The sequence below is a fragment of the Megalobrama amblycephala genome, linkage group LG13 (assembly GCF_018812025.1).
Source record: "Megalobrama amblycephala isolate DHTTF-2021 linkage group LG13, ASM1881202v1, whole genome shotgun sequence".
In the NCBI taxonomy this organism is placed as follows: Eukaryota; Metazoa; Chordata; class Actinopteri; order Cypriniformes; family Xenocyprididae; genus Megalobrama; species Megalobrama amblycephala.
The window spans coordinates 21,811,082-21,825,970 of NC_063056.1; the positions used below are offsets into that span (position 1 = coordinate 21,811,082).

At 35.9% G+C, this 14,889-nt stretch overlaps 1 protein-coding gene across 1 annotated transcript; it reads left to right on the forward strand.

Annotated features, from left to right (window-relative positions):
* The first annotated feature begins 362 nt into the window (after positions 1-362).
* pnp4b (purine nucleoside phosphorylase 4b) lies at positions 363-14,553 on the forward strand. Its single transcript, XM_048152490.1, has 6 exons — positions 363-519; positions 1,376-1,548; positions 4,942-5,045; positions 10,612-10,787; positions 10,907-11,097; positions 14,078-14,553. Exons 1-6 carry the CDS (start codon positions 497-499, stop codon positions 14,323-14,325), a joined length of 915 nt encoding a protein of 304 aa, XP_048008447.1. The 5' UTR covers positions 363-496; the 3' UTR covers positions 14,326-14,553.
* The last annotated feature ends 336 nt before the right edge of the window (positions 14,554-14,889 follow it).

A 14,889-nucleotide genomic window follows, 5' to 3' on the forward strand; every position in this document is an offset into this window, starting at 1 on the left:
TTTAGGGGTCAGAACATTCCCCTTTGAAGACATAGTGCACCTGAAAAATGAAAATATATTTTGAAAAATGAAAAATTAATTTCATTGCAGTTCAAAGTATCTTTTTTTGTTTTTCGTAAAAGAAAGTCATACGATGGGATGGGTGAGTAAATGATGACAGTATTTTTATTTCTATCCCTTTAAGACCCATAATCTAAGTGATAGTTCTCAACCAATTTTTGATACCAGTAGATCTAACAAAAGATATGCATTATAGCCTGTACACTGTAGCTTTCTTCACAGTTCTCAGCATTTTGAGTAAATTCTCAGCGGACAGAGTCATATAATTTCTTGGAAAGGATATGGAGATTTCCCACTCTCTCCATTTATGCAGCCAATGAGATGGGACCTTATAGACCTTTGAGAGGTTATTCCCTCTCTCTATCTCTTTCTTATCTGTTCTCATACAACAAGTACACACTATTTCCAGGTGCTGTGACTACCTGTGACTGAGATCATGCACACCAAGGAAAACTCATGGTAAATTTTAGTTTAATGTCATTGATATACTATATATACCAGAGGATATACAGTATAAATGAATATTATAGATGAAAACATATTTACATTCACTGTTTACAGAGCTAAAAGTGTTGATCATGTAATTTGGATTTGCAGCTGTTAGAGTAAGATTCTTTATGCATTTAATCAAATCAGTAAAGCCAATAAAAATATATATCATCCCTGCCGAACACAGCTGAGTCACAATATGGCGCAGAATTGTCTTCAAATGAGATGCAAATTAAATAGAGCCTTGACAACTGCATGCTGTAAATTTGCATTTTGGACTCGTCAAAACTCCTTTTGGAAACTGTAAATGTGTCCACTGTTTGCAATTTCAATATAATTTCTACTAAGCTTTTTATCTATTCAGCTTTAACCACAATGCGCCAGCTTTATATTCTCAGCTTTTTGCTTCCAGCATGTTTTCAACTATCACGAGGGTCTCTGTGGTTTCATTTATATTAGTTAATTTCCTGTGTGCTTTATATGTCATTATATTTTCATAACTGACACCGGAAACCTTGGGATGTAATAAAAATGAAGTGGACTTTTACAGAGCAGTTTGATTGTTCTTACACTATGGTGGATTTTAATTTCAAAGTCTGTATATAGTGTATTGATATCTGATCATGGACCATGATATAATGTTGATATTGCATAAAAATGTCTTGATGATCATCAGAAGATTATCATGTTTCTTATTGTAAGCATTGGATGATAATCAGATGATTGTTTATTTTCACTTGGTGTCTTATCAGACACAATTTGAGCAGTTATCAATGTGACCTGCTCTAATGTATCTTGTCATCATTCTTTCTTTCTCCCGACTCAGCTGCTGTTCCTTTGATGACTGTAAACTGACTACAGAATGGCTGCTGAGCAGGACGAGACACCGGCCAAAGATAGCTATCGTGTGTGGCTCTGGACTGGGACTTCTTGCAGACAGTGTCTCAAATAAACAGATCATCCGCTATGAGGACATTCCCAATTTCCCAGTGAGCACAGGTACTGCATTCATGGAAGTGTATCAGAGCTGAATTAAATACAGCTTTCTTTCTTTGTTTATTATAAAAAAGTCTAGATAGATACAGGAATTCTTGGAGTGAATCTGAAAGCACAGAGGTTTTCATTCTGTCCCTCATTGTATTGTATGGTTAACAAATTATGCCCAGCTCCTGGTAATATGAGCTACAAAATGAATAACTACTGCCTATGAATAAAATATCATGACTGGAGCAAAAATAGCCCCTAATATCTGCCACAGGGAGTTCATACTATGATATCTTGGACAGGTTTAAATATTTATATGGTGAGGTGAATAATCTTGAGAAGTGTTCAGATGCATCAAATGATATTTGCACTACCTGTAGCAGGTAGGTGTGTGTGCGTGTGCGTGTGCGTGTGTGTGTGTGTGTGTCTGAATAAGAGCCTTTGTAATTAAGGAAAAGTATAATAAGGGTCTTAGAATGCATTTGTGTTGTCATTCTTTCTCTAATCCACTTCATAATTTAAATTAGCTGGTTTATGGAGACTAACAGAGAAATGACTGACAGTTTGAATAATGAGAACTATGGATGCTCTGTGCTCATTTTTTAAATAATAAATTCTTCACATTGCCGATTGCATCATTCATATAAATCAGCAAGTGTCAAATCAAAATCACATCAATCAAAATCGAATTACATTATCATCCTTACACCATATAGATGGATGCAAATAGTGTAAAATTATTGGGGTTGCGGTCTAATATATATATATATATATATATATATATATATATATATATATATATATATATATTTTTTTTTTTTTTTTATATTTATATATATAAAGGTCTGTGTGTGTGTGTGTGTGTGTGTGTGTATATATATATATATATATATATATATATATATATATATATTTCAAAATATGCACTTCACTTATTTTTTCATTAAAACGAATTTCGATAATTAGTAATTTTTAAGCATTACTAAATTAATCTCAGAACTGTTCTCATTACACTAATTTTTTTTGCCAATTTGTGTGACAATCTGATTTAAAAAAAAAAAAATCAGGCGGCATGCTCTGAAACGTTCATTTGCTCATTCATTTTTACAGTGTTGCTGGAAATACAATTCACGGTGAGTGTAATAAGCCCCCTCTCTGAGTGAGTTTTTTTCTCATAGCCGTTCATCAATGCTCATGCAAGAAAAGAGGAATCGGCCCCTGGAAAAACAGAGCTATTATTCCAGCAGAACCTCATTACACTGCAGGTTTTAGGGCCAAACACATCTCATCAGCCAAAATTCAAGGTTATATTTACATAAGCTCCCATTCACTCGGCTTAGTTGGCCTGTTCCCATGTCAAAGTAAGTTCCTGAAGCCACAAAAAAACTGTAGCCTCCTACTGGCTCATAATGTTAGAAAACAATGTTTGCTCCACCTGTTCGTACACTAATGATACACAATCAGTCTCACTAATGCCATCCTTGATAACATCAGCAGTCATCCCTAAGCAGCAGATATCAACTTTTTTTACGATGTTGAATGAGCAAAGTGAACATGCAAATGCAAATCAATGAACTTCCAAATACAGCCAAGCCAGCAGGATCTCTGAGACTTGGGGACAGTCATTAGTCAGTTAACGCTATATTATAGAAAAAGGATTAGATGTCATCTGTTATCAATGGCAGCATCTGACCCTTTATTTGCTCATTACAGAGAGGTTATGCATTAGATGAATAACCCCTTAGGTAGATGCAATATATTAGAAAGAGAGCAAAGAGTAAATGCTTTACAGCAGGAGGTTCTTTATCAAGTAAAGACAGCTTTAGAGCCCAGTACACTGCATTTTATCATCAAACTGCTTCATACATCACACTATTTTAGAGTAACAACAAATAAAAATTAATCTGGGGGAGGGTATTTACAGACTAAGGGGCCGTTCACACAGAACGCGTCTTTGCGTCTAAAAACGCGAGACGCAGCGCTCAGGAGTGGTTTTAAAAAAAGCGCAGCATAGAACGCGAGAATCTCGAGACGCGCCTTTGAGACGTGATGCAATAACGACAATAACGGAAATAATAGAAATGGACAAACTGCAGAATTTACAGATACAAGTTTTGATATGGAAAAAAAGAAAATAAGATAATAATGAGCGCCTCCTCTGCCATGTTGCCATTATATAAAACAGTTGTCATGCCAACTCGCAACGCTTGCCCCGCCTCCAAGTTCTTCTGATTGGTCCACTGTTTTGGAACTGACATTGATGAGCGGCGCTGCATGTAAAAGTTGAAATTCTTTTAACTTGACACAGCGTCTTAAAAACGCGGCGCTCATGTGTGAGGCGCTGAAAAGACGCGAGACGCGAGCGTAACGGTCATGCACGTCCGTCAAGCGCGTGTTTACATAGAAAAACAATGGGAAAGTAGCGCATTGGAATAGAAAAACACGTTCTGTGTGAACGGCCCCTAAGGGCCAGATTTACTAATACCAAACCCTCTTTTCGCAGTAAAAAACTACTTTCAGGATTTACTATAATTTACTAAAATTAGAGATGGAAATGCATCAACACATTTGTAGGAGTTTCCCTTTCAGATGCAAAATTTATGGGAGGAGAGTACATTAATAAATCATGCCATGTGATTTACTAAGGTTTACTGTAGTCAATTTACTGCCACTTATTTAACAGCCAAAAACACATGTCTGAACTATTAACCCATTTGGCGCTTGCCGTGGCTGCGCTAATTTGCCCTGTTTAGTAAATCTGGCCCTAAATGGTTTTATAGAGTTTGTCATGCTCAGTCATGTGAAATGCTGCAATTACAAGCATATGTGGGGTAAAGCAGTGCTGTTTTGTCATATTAGATACATTTGTGTGTTGAAAGTTGTTATAATGCTACTCTTTGTTCACTCAGCGGCTACTATGAGGCACTTGTTGCACACTGCAGTAAACTAGATCGATATTAGACATGGTAAAACATGGTACTTGATGTAAATCAAGAAAACGAGATTTAAACAATAAGACTTACTGTGTTGAGCTATAACATGATTCTTTTGATGATGATGAATGTATCCAAACAGTTGCTCACCTGTCAAATAAAACACATAATATATGAGTGTCTTTGGTGTTTCCATGGTTTCTACAAAAAAAAAACAGGAAACATTTGGGATAATGTAAGTACACAATTCAACAAAATATATAACATTTGTGTAGTGGTTTTTGGATATTTTAATCCAAAAATCTTACATATTGTGCCTTTAAATGATGCAAAACAGTGTGTTGACCTGCAATATGTTATATAATATTAATATATATTAATATTTTAATTGAATATATATATATATTTTTTTTTTTTTTTCCCTAAAAAAGTGTAAGGATGTTTTTCACTGATATGTTTGTTTTTTTATGCATAGTTCCTGGTCATGAAGGGTGCCTAGTATTTGGTCAAATCAAAGGCGAGTCTTGTGTCTTCATGCAAGGAAGGTTCCATCTCTACGAGGGTTACTCATTGTGTAAGGTGAGTTCAAATAAAAAGTTTGATGCCTCTTTTGCAGGTGCTGCACAGCCAACTTGTTTTTCTTGGCCTTAACTTATTTAACTTCATCTTGCCTTTCGATACAGTTCTTAGATGTATCCATTTATAATACTTAGAAGCTCAATGGTTTCTTTACTTGAAGTAAAAGCTATATCACAAACACCATTTTTGTTAACTCAGTGGTGTCAATGTCTCGTAAAGTATTGCGGGGTGCGTTTTAAGCAGTGGCCTTGGTTCCTTTTAGCATCACCTCAAGGACAAGTGAACTCATTGTAAACAGCTCCCATTTGTAAAAACAGAGAGGAGCTGTTACCTCCAGTATGGGTCATTAACTTTATCTGTCAAAATCAGGAGCCACACCGCATGAATACCGAGGCTGAATGCTGAGAATGCAGGTGTGGAGGAGGAACAAACTGTTCATTGACAATATTCAGCTTGCACTCGTATTCTGTTGTGACGTGAACAGGAAAACAGTTTTGTTTTCCTTTATAAAGGATCTGAATGCATTAGCATATTGACTATGAAAAAAAATATGATATTAATCATACATTTTCACATCGGTTCAAAGTCCTTGTTAATTTATAAGTTTTCCGATGTTAATTAACCCCTGAGTTCAACTAAGCAGCATGATTTGTGTGAGCTCTTGGCTTTCCCTCCATCAAAGTCTGTCCAGGGGAATAATTTATCTGTTGCACATGGGGCCGGAGAGCCACTTTTTACTAAATTACCAAGATATCTACAACCTCTTGCCCTGGAGTGGGACTGTCACTGTAATTGCAGCCCTGACAGCATGACACAATGCATTACAATCAGTTGTCATGGCCACCATGCCCTCTACAGCCAGCCAAAAGCTTTTTACTCTTAATATGCTGCTAGGGCATTAAATCCACCAGCCTCCTGTATTATCAAACCTGAGCCTTTCAAAACACTATTTTGTATTTAATGTGTTAATGGCTGTGGCATATAAACACACATTGCATCCCAATTTGCATATCTGTCCTAAATAGGATGCAAAAATACAATTAGTGCATCTCAAATCAAATCAGGCAGATGTTAAAAATAGTGTGGCAAAGGTCCCTGCTTGGTGTAGTACTTTATCACACTGACATTAGCATTTCTAGCGTAACATGTAACATTTGGTTGGGGTTATAAAATATGTGTTATTTTAGTATTCATATAATATTATAGTATTTATTAATATTTTTCAGTTTTCATTCTAATTTTAGTTTGTTTATGTGCTTGTCACTTTTAGTTTTTGCTTTTATATTTAGCATTAATTATTTTATTTTTTTTAGTTTTAGTAATTTTAATACAACTTAAACTTAATACAGTTAGTTGCCAACATTTCTAATTTATTTATTTTTTTAAGTTTTAAAATAAAATGAAAAAATAAGTTTTTCAGCCATTACCGAAAATGATATTTTATAGATTTTTAATAGTTTTAGTTAATTATAACAACACTGATGCTAATGCAAATGCAGACCAGAGGGTTTGTGATATGCAGATTCAGTTTTATGACATAAAATAAGTATGCAAATTGGGACACAGACATGGTTAAAGGTATTTGTTTCAGTACTTAACTGAATTCTGTTGTTATTTATAACAAACTGATATGCGTTGTTGTTGTTTTTTGTTTGTTTTTTGCGCTGTGGAACAAAAGCATACATTTTGAAGCCCCTCGTATAACAAGCAGGAGCTCAACCAATCTGGTTATTAAATCCTTTGTCATACTGTGACAGCTGGTTTGTAAATGCACCTTCAGTCCACTGTTCATTTTGCTTTAGCTGACTCATATGTGTGAGTCACTGTGCAAATCTGTGCCAACTCACTGTATCCTAAAAGTGAACCCAACTCATTTCACTTACAGTTTAGGATGCAAACATGCTTTCATGTTTGCCCTTGGTAACACAAACAGTTATTATGGCTTCTTTAAGTGATCTCTTTGTTGTGGAGAGATGTTCTGTGGAGGGTAATTGGACAGTCGAGCTTGGTTAGCCCTTCACTGACCTCTGTTTCTCTGCAGCAAGAAAAGCAGCTTTATGGTGTTCAGATGCATTTAGAGGGCTTGTCTGAACTGTAGGGGGCCATTCACACAAAATGCATTTTTGCATTCCACTGCATTGCTTTTCCATGTAAACATGAGCTAGACGGACATGTTTTGCAATGTCTCGTTTTAAAAATGCTGCGCTCAAGGTAAAAGAAGTTCAATTTCCACTACCCTGTTTCTACGTTCCTGCATTCTTTTGTTCAGAAATAAAAAGAGTGTTGACAGGTCATTATTGTGTGGCCTTGTAATATAAGGCCATTGTGCTGTTTAAGCTGTCTCATGTTTCCTAATATTTATGCTTTATGGCAGCCCATTCAACGGTAAACGTAACTGGAACGATTTTCATGTCTCTCATTTCACACCACAGACTTTCGCTCACTTATATATACAAATGCAATTGCCACCATCTTGTGTCTCAGTTATTGATATAATGACAATGACCTCAAAGTATTTCAATATTAATATTACTATAATATTGTTGCAGCAGTGTTCATCTTGTTACTATTATATTGTAATTGACTGTAATTTTTTAATGGACATTTAAAAAAATTATACAGGCAAAATCATAAAATAATTTCAACTCGCATCAATATTTCATGCACGTATTTATTTATTTGTCAATGTACAGTCGCAAAAAAAACCCCTGCTCATTATTTGCTAACCACCCACAGTCCAGTTTAAATTGGTGGTAAATACTCAGTGAGTAGCCTTCAGTTTTTTTTTTTTTTCATAAACACCTCTTTTCTATGCAGACTTATTATACATAACAGAACCCAGGCAGTGTTGGGTGTTGGGTAAAGTTACTTTTAAAAAGTAACTACTCCCTAAAAAGTAACTTATTACATTAGTTACTTTTTATGAAAAGTAATATGTTACATTACTTTTGCATTACCTCACCTGGGCTTGGCTTGTTTGTTTGTTTTTTAACATCAACAACAACAACAACAACAACAAAAAGTTCTATTTTTGGAAAATGTTAAGGCCTTTTCACACCAAAAGTGAAGTGAATAAGCTGACAGGCTGAAAGAAAAGCATATTTACGCCTGTACAGTAGAGGGCGCAGCTCAAACAAACCATTCAGCTGTGCTGCCATTCTGGGTTAAAGAAGAATAGGATACAGGAGAAGGAAGTTCAACACTCTTATTTCTAAATCTAATCTAAAGTAATTTTTGCTTAAAGTGTTAGTTCACCCAAAAATGAAAATTATGTCATTAATGACTCACCCTCATGTCGTTCCAAACCGAACACAGTTCGGAACACAGTTTAAGATATTTTAGATTTAATCCGAGAGCTTTCTGACCCTCCATTGAAAATGTATGTACGGTATACTGTCCATGTCCAGAAACGTAATAAAAACATCATCAAAGTAGTCCATGTGACATCAGTGAGTCAGTTAGAATTTGTTGAAGCATCGAAAATACATTTTGGTCCAAAAATAACAAAAACTACGACTTTATTCAGCATTGTCTTCTCTTCCGGGTCTGTTGTCAATCCGCACTCACGACTCCGCAGTGACGCTGCTGACGTAAGACGCTGCTGACGTGTTATCTGGTGCCCCCGAGCTTCGTTTACAGTCTGAGGGAGATGCACGCTGTAAACAAAACAACCTTCGCAAACATGTCTAAGGATTTCGACACAGAGGAAGACTTGCATTTTTTTGCTCAGCCATATTTATTTGAACCCAAATACACGGACGAAGAACCGCTGTCACAAGCAGCGTCACTGCGGAGTCGTGAACGCGGATTGACAACAGACCCGGAAGAGAAGACAATGCTGAATAATGTTATTTTTGGACTAAAATGTATTTTCGATGCTTCAACAAATTCTAACTGACCCTCTGATGTCACATGGACTTTTTTGATGATGTTTTTATTACGTTTCTGGACATAGACAGTCTACCGTACATACATTTTCAATGGAGGGACAGAAAGCTCTCGGACTACATCTAAAATATCTTAAACTGTGTTCCGAAGATGAACGGAGGTCTTACGGGTTTGGAACGACATGAGGGTGAGTCATTAATGACATCATTTTCATTTTTGGGTGAACTAACCCTTTAACAGTATGGTTGAATTAGATCACTGAAGGTCAGCATTCATTGGTTAATACAGTGAGATTAAATACATAAAGTATATTTGTATAATTTAATATAGTTAATTATTACAGGTTTGTGTAAAAATCTGAGACTGCATTTCACTGTTTTTATTCATTTTGAGTAATACTGAATATTTTTGTGATCGTGAGATGAGTAAATGCATGTTCACATTTAGTCTAGAACTACAAAAATCATCATGTTCACACAGCGCACACAACGCCTCTGCACTTTATTTTCTCTCAACATGGGGACAGGAGAGCTGTCAGTCAATAAATGTGAAAAAGTAACTTGCGTTACTTATTTGAAAAAGTAATTTAGATATTTTGTTGTAAATTGACTGTTACTTAACTAGTTATTTGAAAAAGTAATCTGATCATGTAACTCAAGTTACTTGTAATGCGTTACCCCCAACACTGAAACCAGGTGTATAGAAATGTTATGATATTCTAATAATCTAATTTACATAATTACTTTAGTGAATCGGGTGCTAAAAGGACACAGACAGTGCGTGCAAATAGTCTATGATGCAATCAGCAAGTGCAATTCATTCTTAGTGAATTCCCTGAAATTGAAATATATGCCAATTCATGATACACTGCCAAGACATACAAAATTCTCTTATAGACATATTCTCATTACTCTATAATAGTGCACATTAATCAAACTGCCAGTGACGGGTAATCAACAGACCATCTAATGCAGCACCTAGACCAATTCTCTCAGGAGAGTGAAAGACTCAAATATGAAGTGATCTGATCTCTGAGAGTTTACAATCCACAAAGAAGTCATCTTTGATTTAAAGGGTACCAAACTGTGGCGTATTTCCTGAGAATGCTGGTCCACCTCGATGACCTGTCTGTGTATAGCTGTAATGGCCATGTTGCTCGTGGCAGCCCCACACGTCCACCCTGGTTCGTCAGCTGGAGAGCAGGCTGACAGACTGTGACATCCCTATTGAGCTGTGCTATACTGAGCCCGCAAGTTCATTATTCATCTCCTGCTTGCACTGACACCTCCCTTAATGGCTCCCTGCTCTACAATCCTATATTTATCCCATTTAGAATTACTAAAGCTTATTTAATACCTGCATAAAACTGTGGTTAGGCACTGTGGGATACCATTGCACACCCACGTGGTCTTCTGAAATGAAAGGAGACTGTTTGTTAGTCCAATATAAATTTGATCAAATAAATTTAAATTACAATATATACAAATTTTGAGAAGGCGCACCTGCCGCATGATATTTTTATTCCATTTTATTCCATTAAATATGTCTGGCCATGGCTTAATTAACATTAAGAATCATTAATTTAATAATTTAAAAGTGAAAATAATATGTCTGTGGGTTTAGTCAGAGAGATCACTGCTGTGTATAACAGTTTGTGTTTTCTGGGGAATTTTTCCAGGTCACGTTCCCCGTGCGGATTTTCAAGCTGATGGGTGTGGAGACCATTATCGTAACAAACGCCTCTGGAGGTCTTTGTCAGGATTTCAAAGTGGGAGATATTATGGTTATTAAGGACCATATTAACTTGCCAGGGTTTGCTGGACAGCACCCACTGTGTGGACCCAATGATGAACGGTACGCAGATAAGGGAGAGGAAAAGGCAGAATAAAGTGTGAAAGATATTAATATTATTTTACAGAACTGTTTCACATTTTATGGAAAGGATGGTGCATGTTCTCTCATGTCTTCCTCAGATTTGGGATCCGGTTTCCTTGTATGTCTGACGCTTACAGCAAAGACCTAAGGAAATTAGTTTTGGACATCACTGCTGAGCTGGGCTACTCTAATTTTGTGCGCGAAGGGGTCTACTGTATGGTTAGTGGACCCAACTTTGAGACCATCGCAGAGGCACGCATGCTGCACATTTTGGGGAGCGACTCTGTTGGTATGGAAAATCACAATACACAAGGGGGAAAATGGCAAAAACGCATATGAAAAATTATTGAAGCCACAGAACTTCTGGGAAAGTGCGCAAACCAAATTGTCCAAAACATAGGAGTACTTGATATGAAACACTTAATCCTCAAATAATCAACAGCTTAATTGATTATCAAAATGACATGACATTTTTTTTTTTTTTGCTTTGCCTAATTTTTCATTAGTAAATTAATATTTTGATTTTCTGTCAGAATGTCTTTGACAATTCTAAACATGCCAAAGATTGCCATGCCACTATAGTACACTATAGATCCATTAGGTCACACTTAAAAAATTAGTTATAATAATTTCTTAATGTATTATTTTTCATCCTTGTAAATTACATTGTGCTGTAAAGTCCTGTTCTTACATGCTTACAGTATTTTGAGGTAGTTAATACAATTAGTGAAATAAAATGGTTGAAAATGAAAATAAATAAATAAAAAAGGGGGAAAAAGAGATTCCACTCTTATTAAAACATCCATTAGCATATAGTTGCAGTTTTATTGCAATTGTATGTTAATAAAGTTCTAATTTTATGATTGTACTTGATACAAAATCACTCTAAAAAATAAAACATTGGTTCAACAACAAAATTTATGTTAACGTTTTCCACTAGAATTTGTAACTTAAGCCAATTGGAAGAATTACATTAATTCAAAGCAATATTTTGAGTTGATCCAACATAATGTTTTAAGTAAGGTGAAGACGTTTTTTTGCCACAATAAAAACACATTTCTAAGTAACATGAACTTAATAATTGTCAACATGAATGCAACTATTTAAGTTTATCCAACATAATGTTTTAAGTAAGGTTAAGACATTTTTTTGCCACAATAAAACGCATTTCTAAGTAACATGAACTTAAAAATTGTCAACATGAATGCAACTATTTAAGTTGATCCAACATAATGTTTTAAGTAAGGTGAAGACACTTTTTGGACACAATAAAACGCATTTCTAAGTAACAAGTAACATGCTTGGTAACAAGCACCGCTTGTCACCATGATGGTAAATCTCCAAAAACTCACATTAAAAGAAACTCTTCTAAATTAGCATAACAAAACACTAATTACTGCTAAATCTCCCTTACCATTAATCTTGTGCAGAAAACATTATATAACACTTAATTTTGGCATTTACTCTCCCTTTCAAGTGCCATGGGCAAAGCATGATGGGAAATATAAATCCCAGCCCAGTTTCACTTAAAGGTGCCCTAGATTATGTTTTTAAAAGATGTAATATAAGTCTAAGATGTCCCCTGAATGTGTCTGTGAAGTTTCAGATCAAAATACCCCATAGATTTTTTTTTTATTAATTTTTTTAACTGCCTATTTAAAAAAATAGTTTGATAGTGCTCCGTGGCTTACGGCTAATGCTACTCTGTTGGAGAGATTTATAAAGAATGGAGTTGTGTTTATGCATTATACAGACTGCAAGTGTTTAAAAATGAAAATAACGACGGCTCTCTTGTCTCCGTGAATACAGTAATAACCGATGGTAACTTTAACCACATTTAACAGTACATTAGCAACATGTTAATGAAACATTTAGAAAGACAGTTTACAAATATCACTAAAAATATCATGTTATCATGGATCATGTCAGTTATTATTGCTCCATCTGCCATTTTTTGCTATTGTTCTTGCTTGCTTACCTAGTCTGATGATTTGGTTGTGCACAGATCCAGACGTTAATACTGGCTGCCCTTGTCTAATGCCTTTTATAATGTTGGAAACGTGGGCTGGCATATGCAAATATTGGGGCGTACACCCCGACTGTTACGTAACAGTCGGTGTTATGTTGAGATTCGCCTGTTCTTCAGGGGTCTTTTAAACAAATGAGATTTATATAAAAAGGAGGAAACAGTGGAGTTTGAGACTCACTGTATGTCTTTTCCATGTACTGAACTCTTGTTATTTAACAATGCCAAGATAAATTCAATTTTTCATTCGAGGGCACCTTTAACTTAAGTTTGTCTAAATTAAAAGAAGAACAATGAAACACATTTACACGTCATCAGATTGTATTTTACATTAACAGAACTTAAAATTAAATACATTTTTGATTAACTGAAAATGTTAAACTATGACAAGTCATGATAGTATATCGAATCAATAGGCATAATTTGTGTGTCATCCAAGCTCAATAAAATAACAATTACAAGTAAAAAGTCTAACAGCATTTCAGAACTTGATTTTTTATTTCACAACAGTATATATATATAAGTAATGACTAAAGGTCCCCTGAATTAGTTTTTAGAGCGATATAACACAAATAAATGCACTGACCCACTTTCAGTCTAAGTGGGAGGTTCTTGGCCAGAAAAAGCTGCAATGTTTAGCAGTGTTGTTATAGTACAAAATGTGTAGTGAGTTCCTCGGTGCTGCATCAGATTTCCTCTCTCTGAGGAGTTTGTGTGGTTTAACGTGCTGTTTTCTTTTGTGTTTAGTGCTTCTCCTTTAATTGGTGCTTCATGAAAATTATAGCTCGTTAATAATGGTGTGTCATATTAGCAGACCTGCCATATGAACTAATGAAGATTAGGCCCACCCAAAGGGCCAAAGTAGCCCACTTTAATCAATGTGATTAGGTTAATCAGTGATCTGAATAACTCTCTTGTCCATATGATTGGCATAAACTATACTCACTGCTGGTCCTCTGATGAGTTGAATGATGCCTTAGATAATTGGGCTCCGATTACCAAACGGCAGCACTGTGGGTTATGTGTTAAGTGGGCTCCTCTGGCTAGATCGGTCAGTGACTGGCTCCTGTGTGCGTTCTCCTTCCTGTGTATACAACAGGACCCCAATAGTCCTCATTAAGTATTAAGTGAAACCCAGACCCGGTCTGCTTTATTAATGAATCACCTACTGCGCCACAACGGAGATGACTGCCGTTTAATTAAGAGTCTCTCTCTTTCTCTTTTCCTCCTGCTGCCCTCACAGGCATGAGCACGGTTCCTGAGGTGACAGTAGCCAAGCATTGTGGACTGCGGGTCCTGGGCCTCTCGCTCATCACCAACAAGGTTTCTCTTGACTACAGCCGCGAGGAGAAAGTGAATCATGAGGAGGTGCTGCAGATCAGCAAGATGAGAGCTGAGATGCTTCAGAACATGCTCATAACCTTCATCGCTCGCTCTCATCAAGTGGAGACCATCAACAACAACGACTGCATCTACTCAAATACTGTCTAGGGTCAATCAAACCAGTTGAATCAAGGGTGCTGTGGATGTTGTGTGATTTTGGAAGTCATGTGATATATTCAATAGATCTTAAAGGCTCCATGTTATGTTTAGCCTTTATTTATCTGGTTGGTTAAAAATTTCCAATGTGAGACCTCACTGTGCCTTTGGAAAGGATGTATTTGATCTCCAGATTGAGATTATTGTGTTGTAAATAAACCTCCCTATAGTTGAAATGAAGATGAGAGGATTTTTAAAATGTTTGACTTCTCAATTGGAACGTGTTTCTAACCATAAGTCAAAAACAATAAAATTCAGTTACAAAAAGGTACAGTTCTTAATCTACACGCTAAGGAAATGATGGCACCCATTGACTTCCATAGTAGGAAAAAAATACTATGGAAGTCAATGGGTGCCGTCAACTGTCTGGTTCCCAACATTCTTTAAAAAATCTTCTTAGACAGGTTTGGAACAACATGAGGGTGAGTAAATGATGACAAAATTTTCATTTTTATACCTTTAAGGGGTTAGTTCACCCAAAAATGAAAATTCTGTCATCAATTACTCATCATAGTG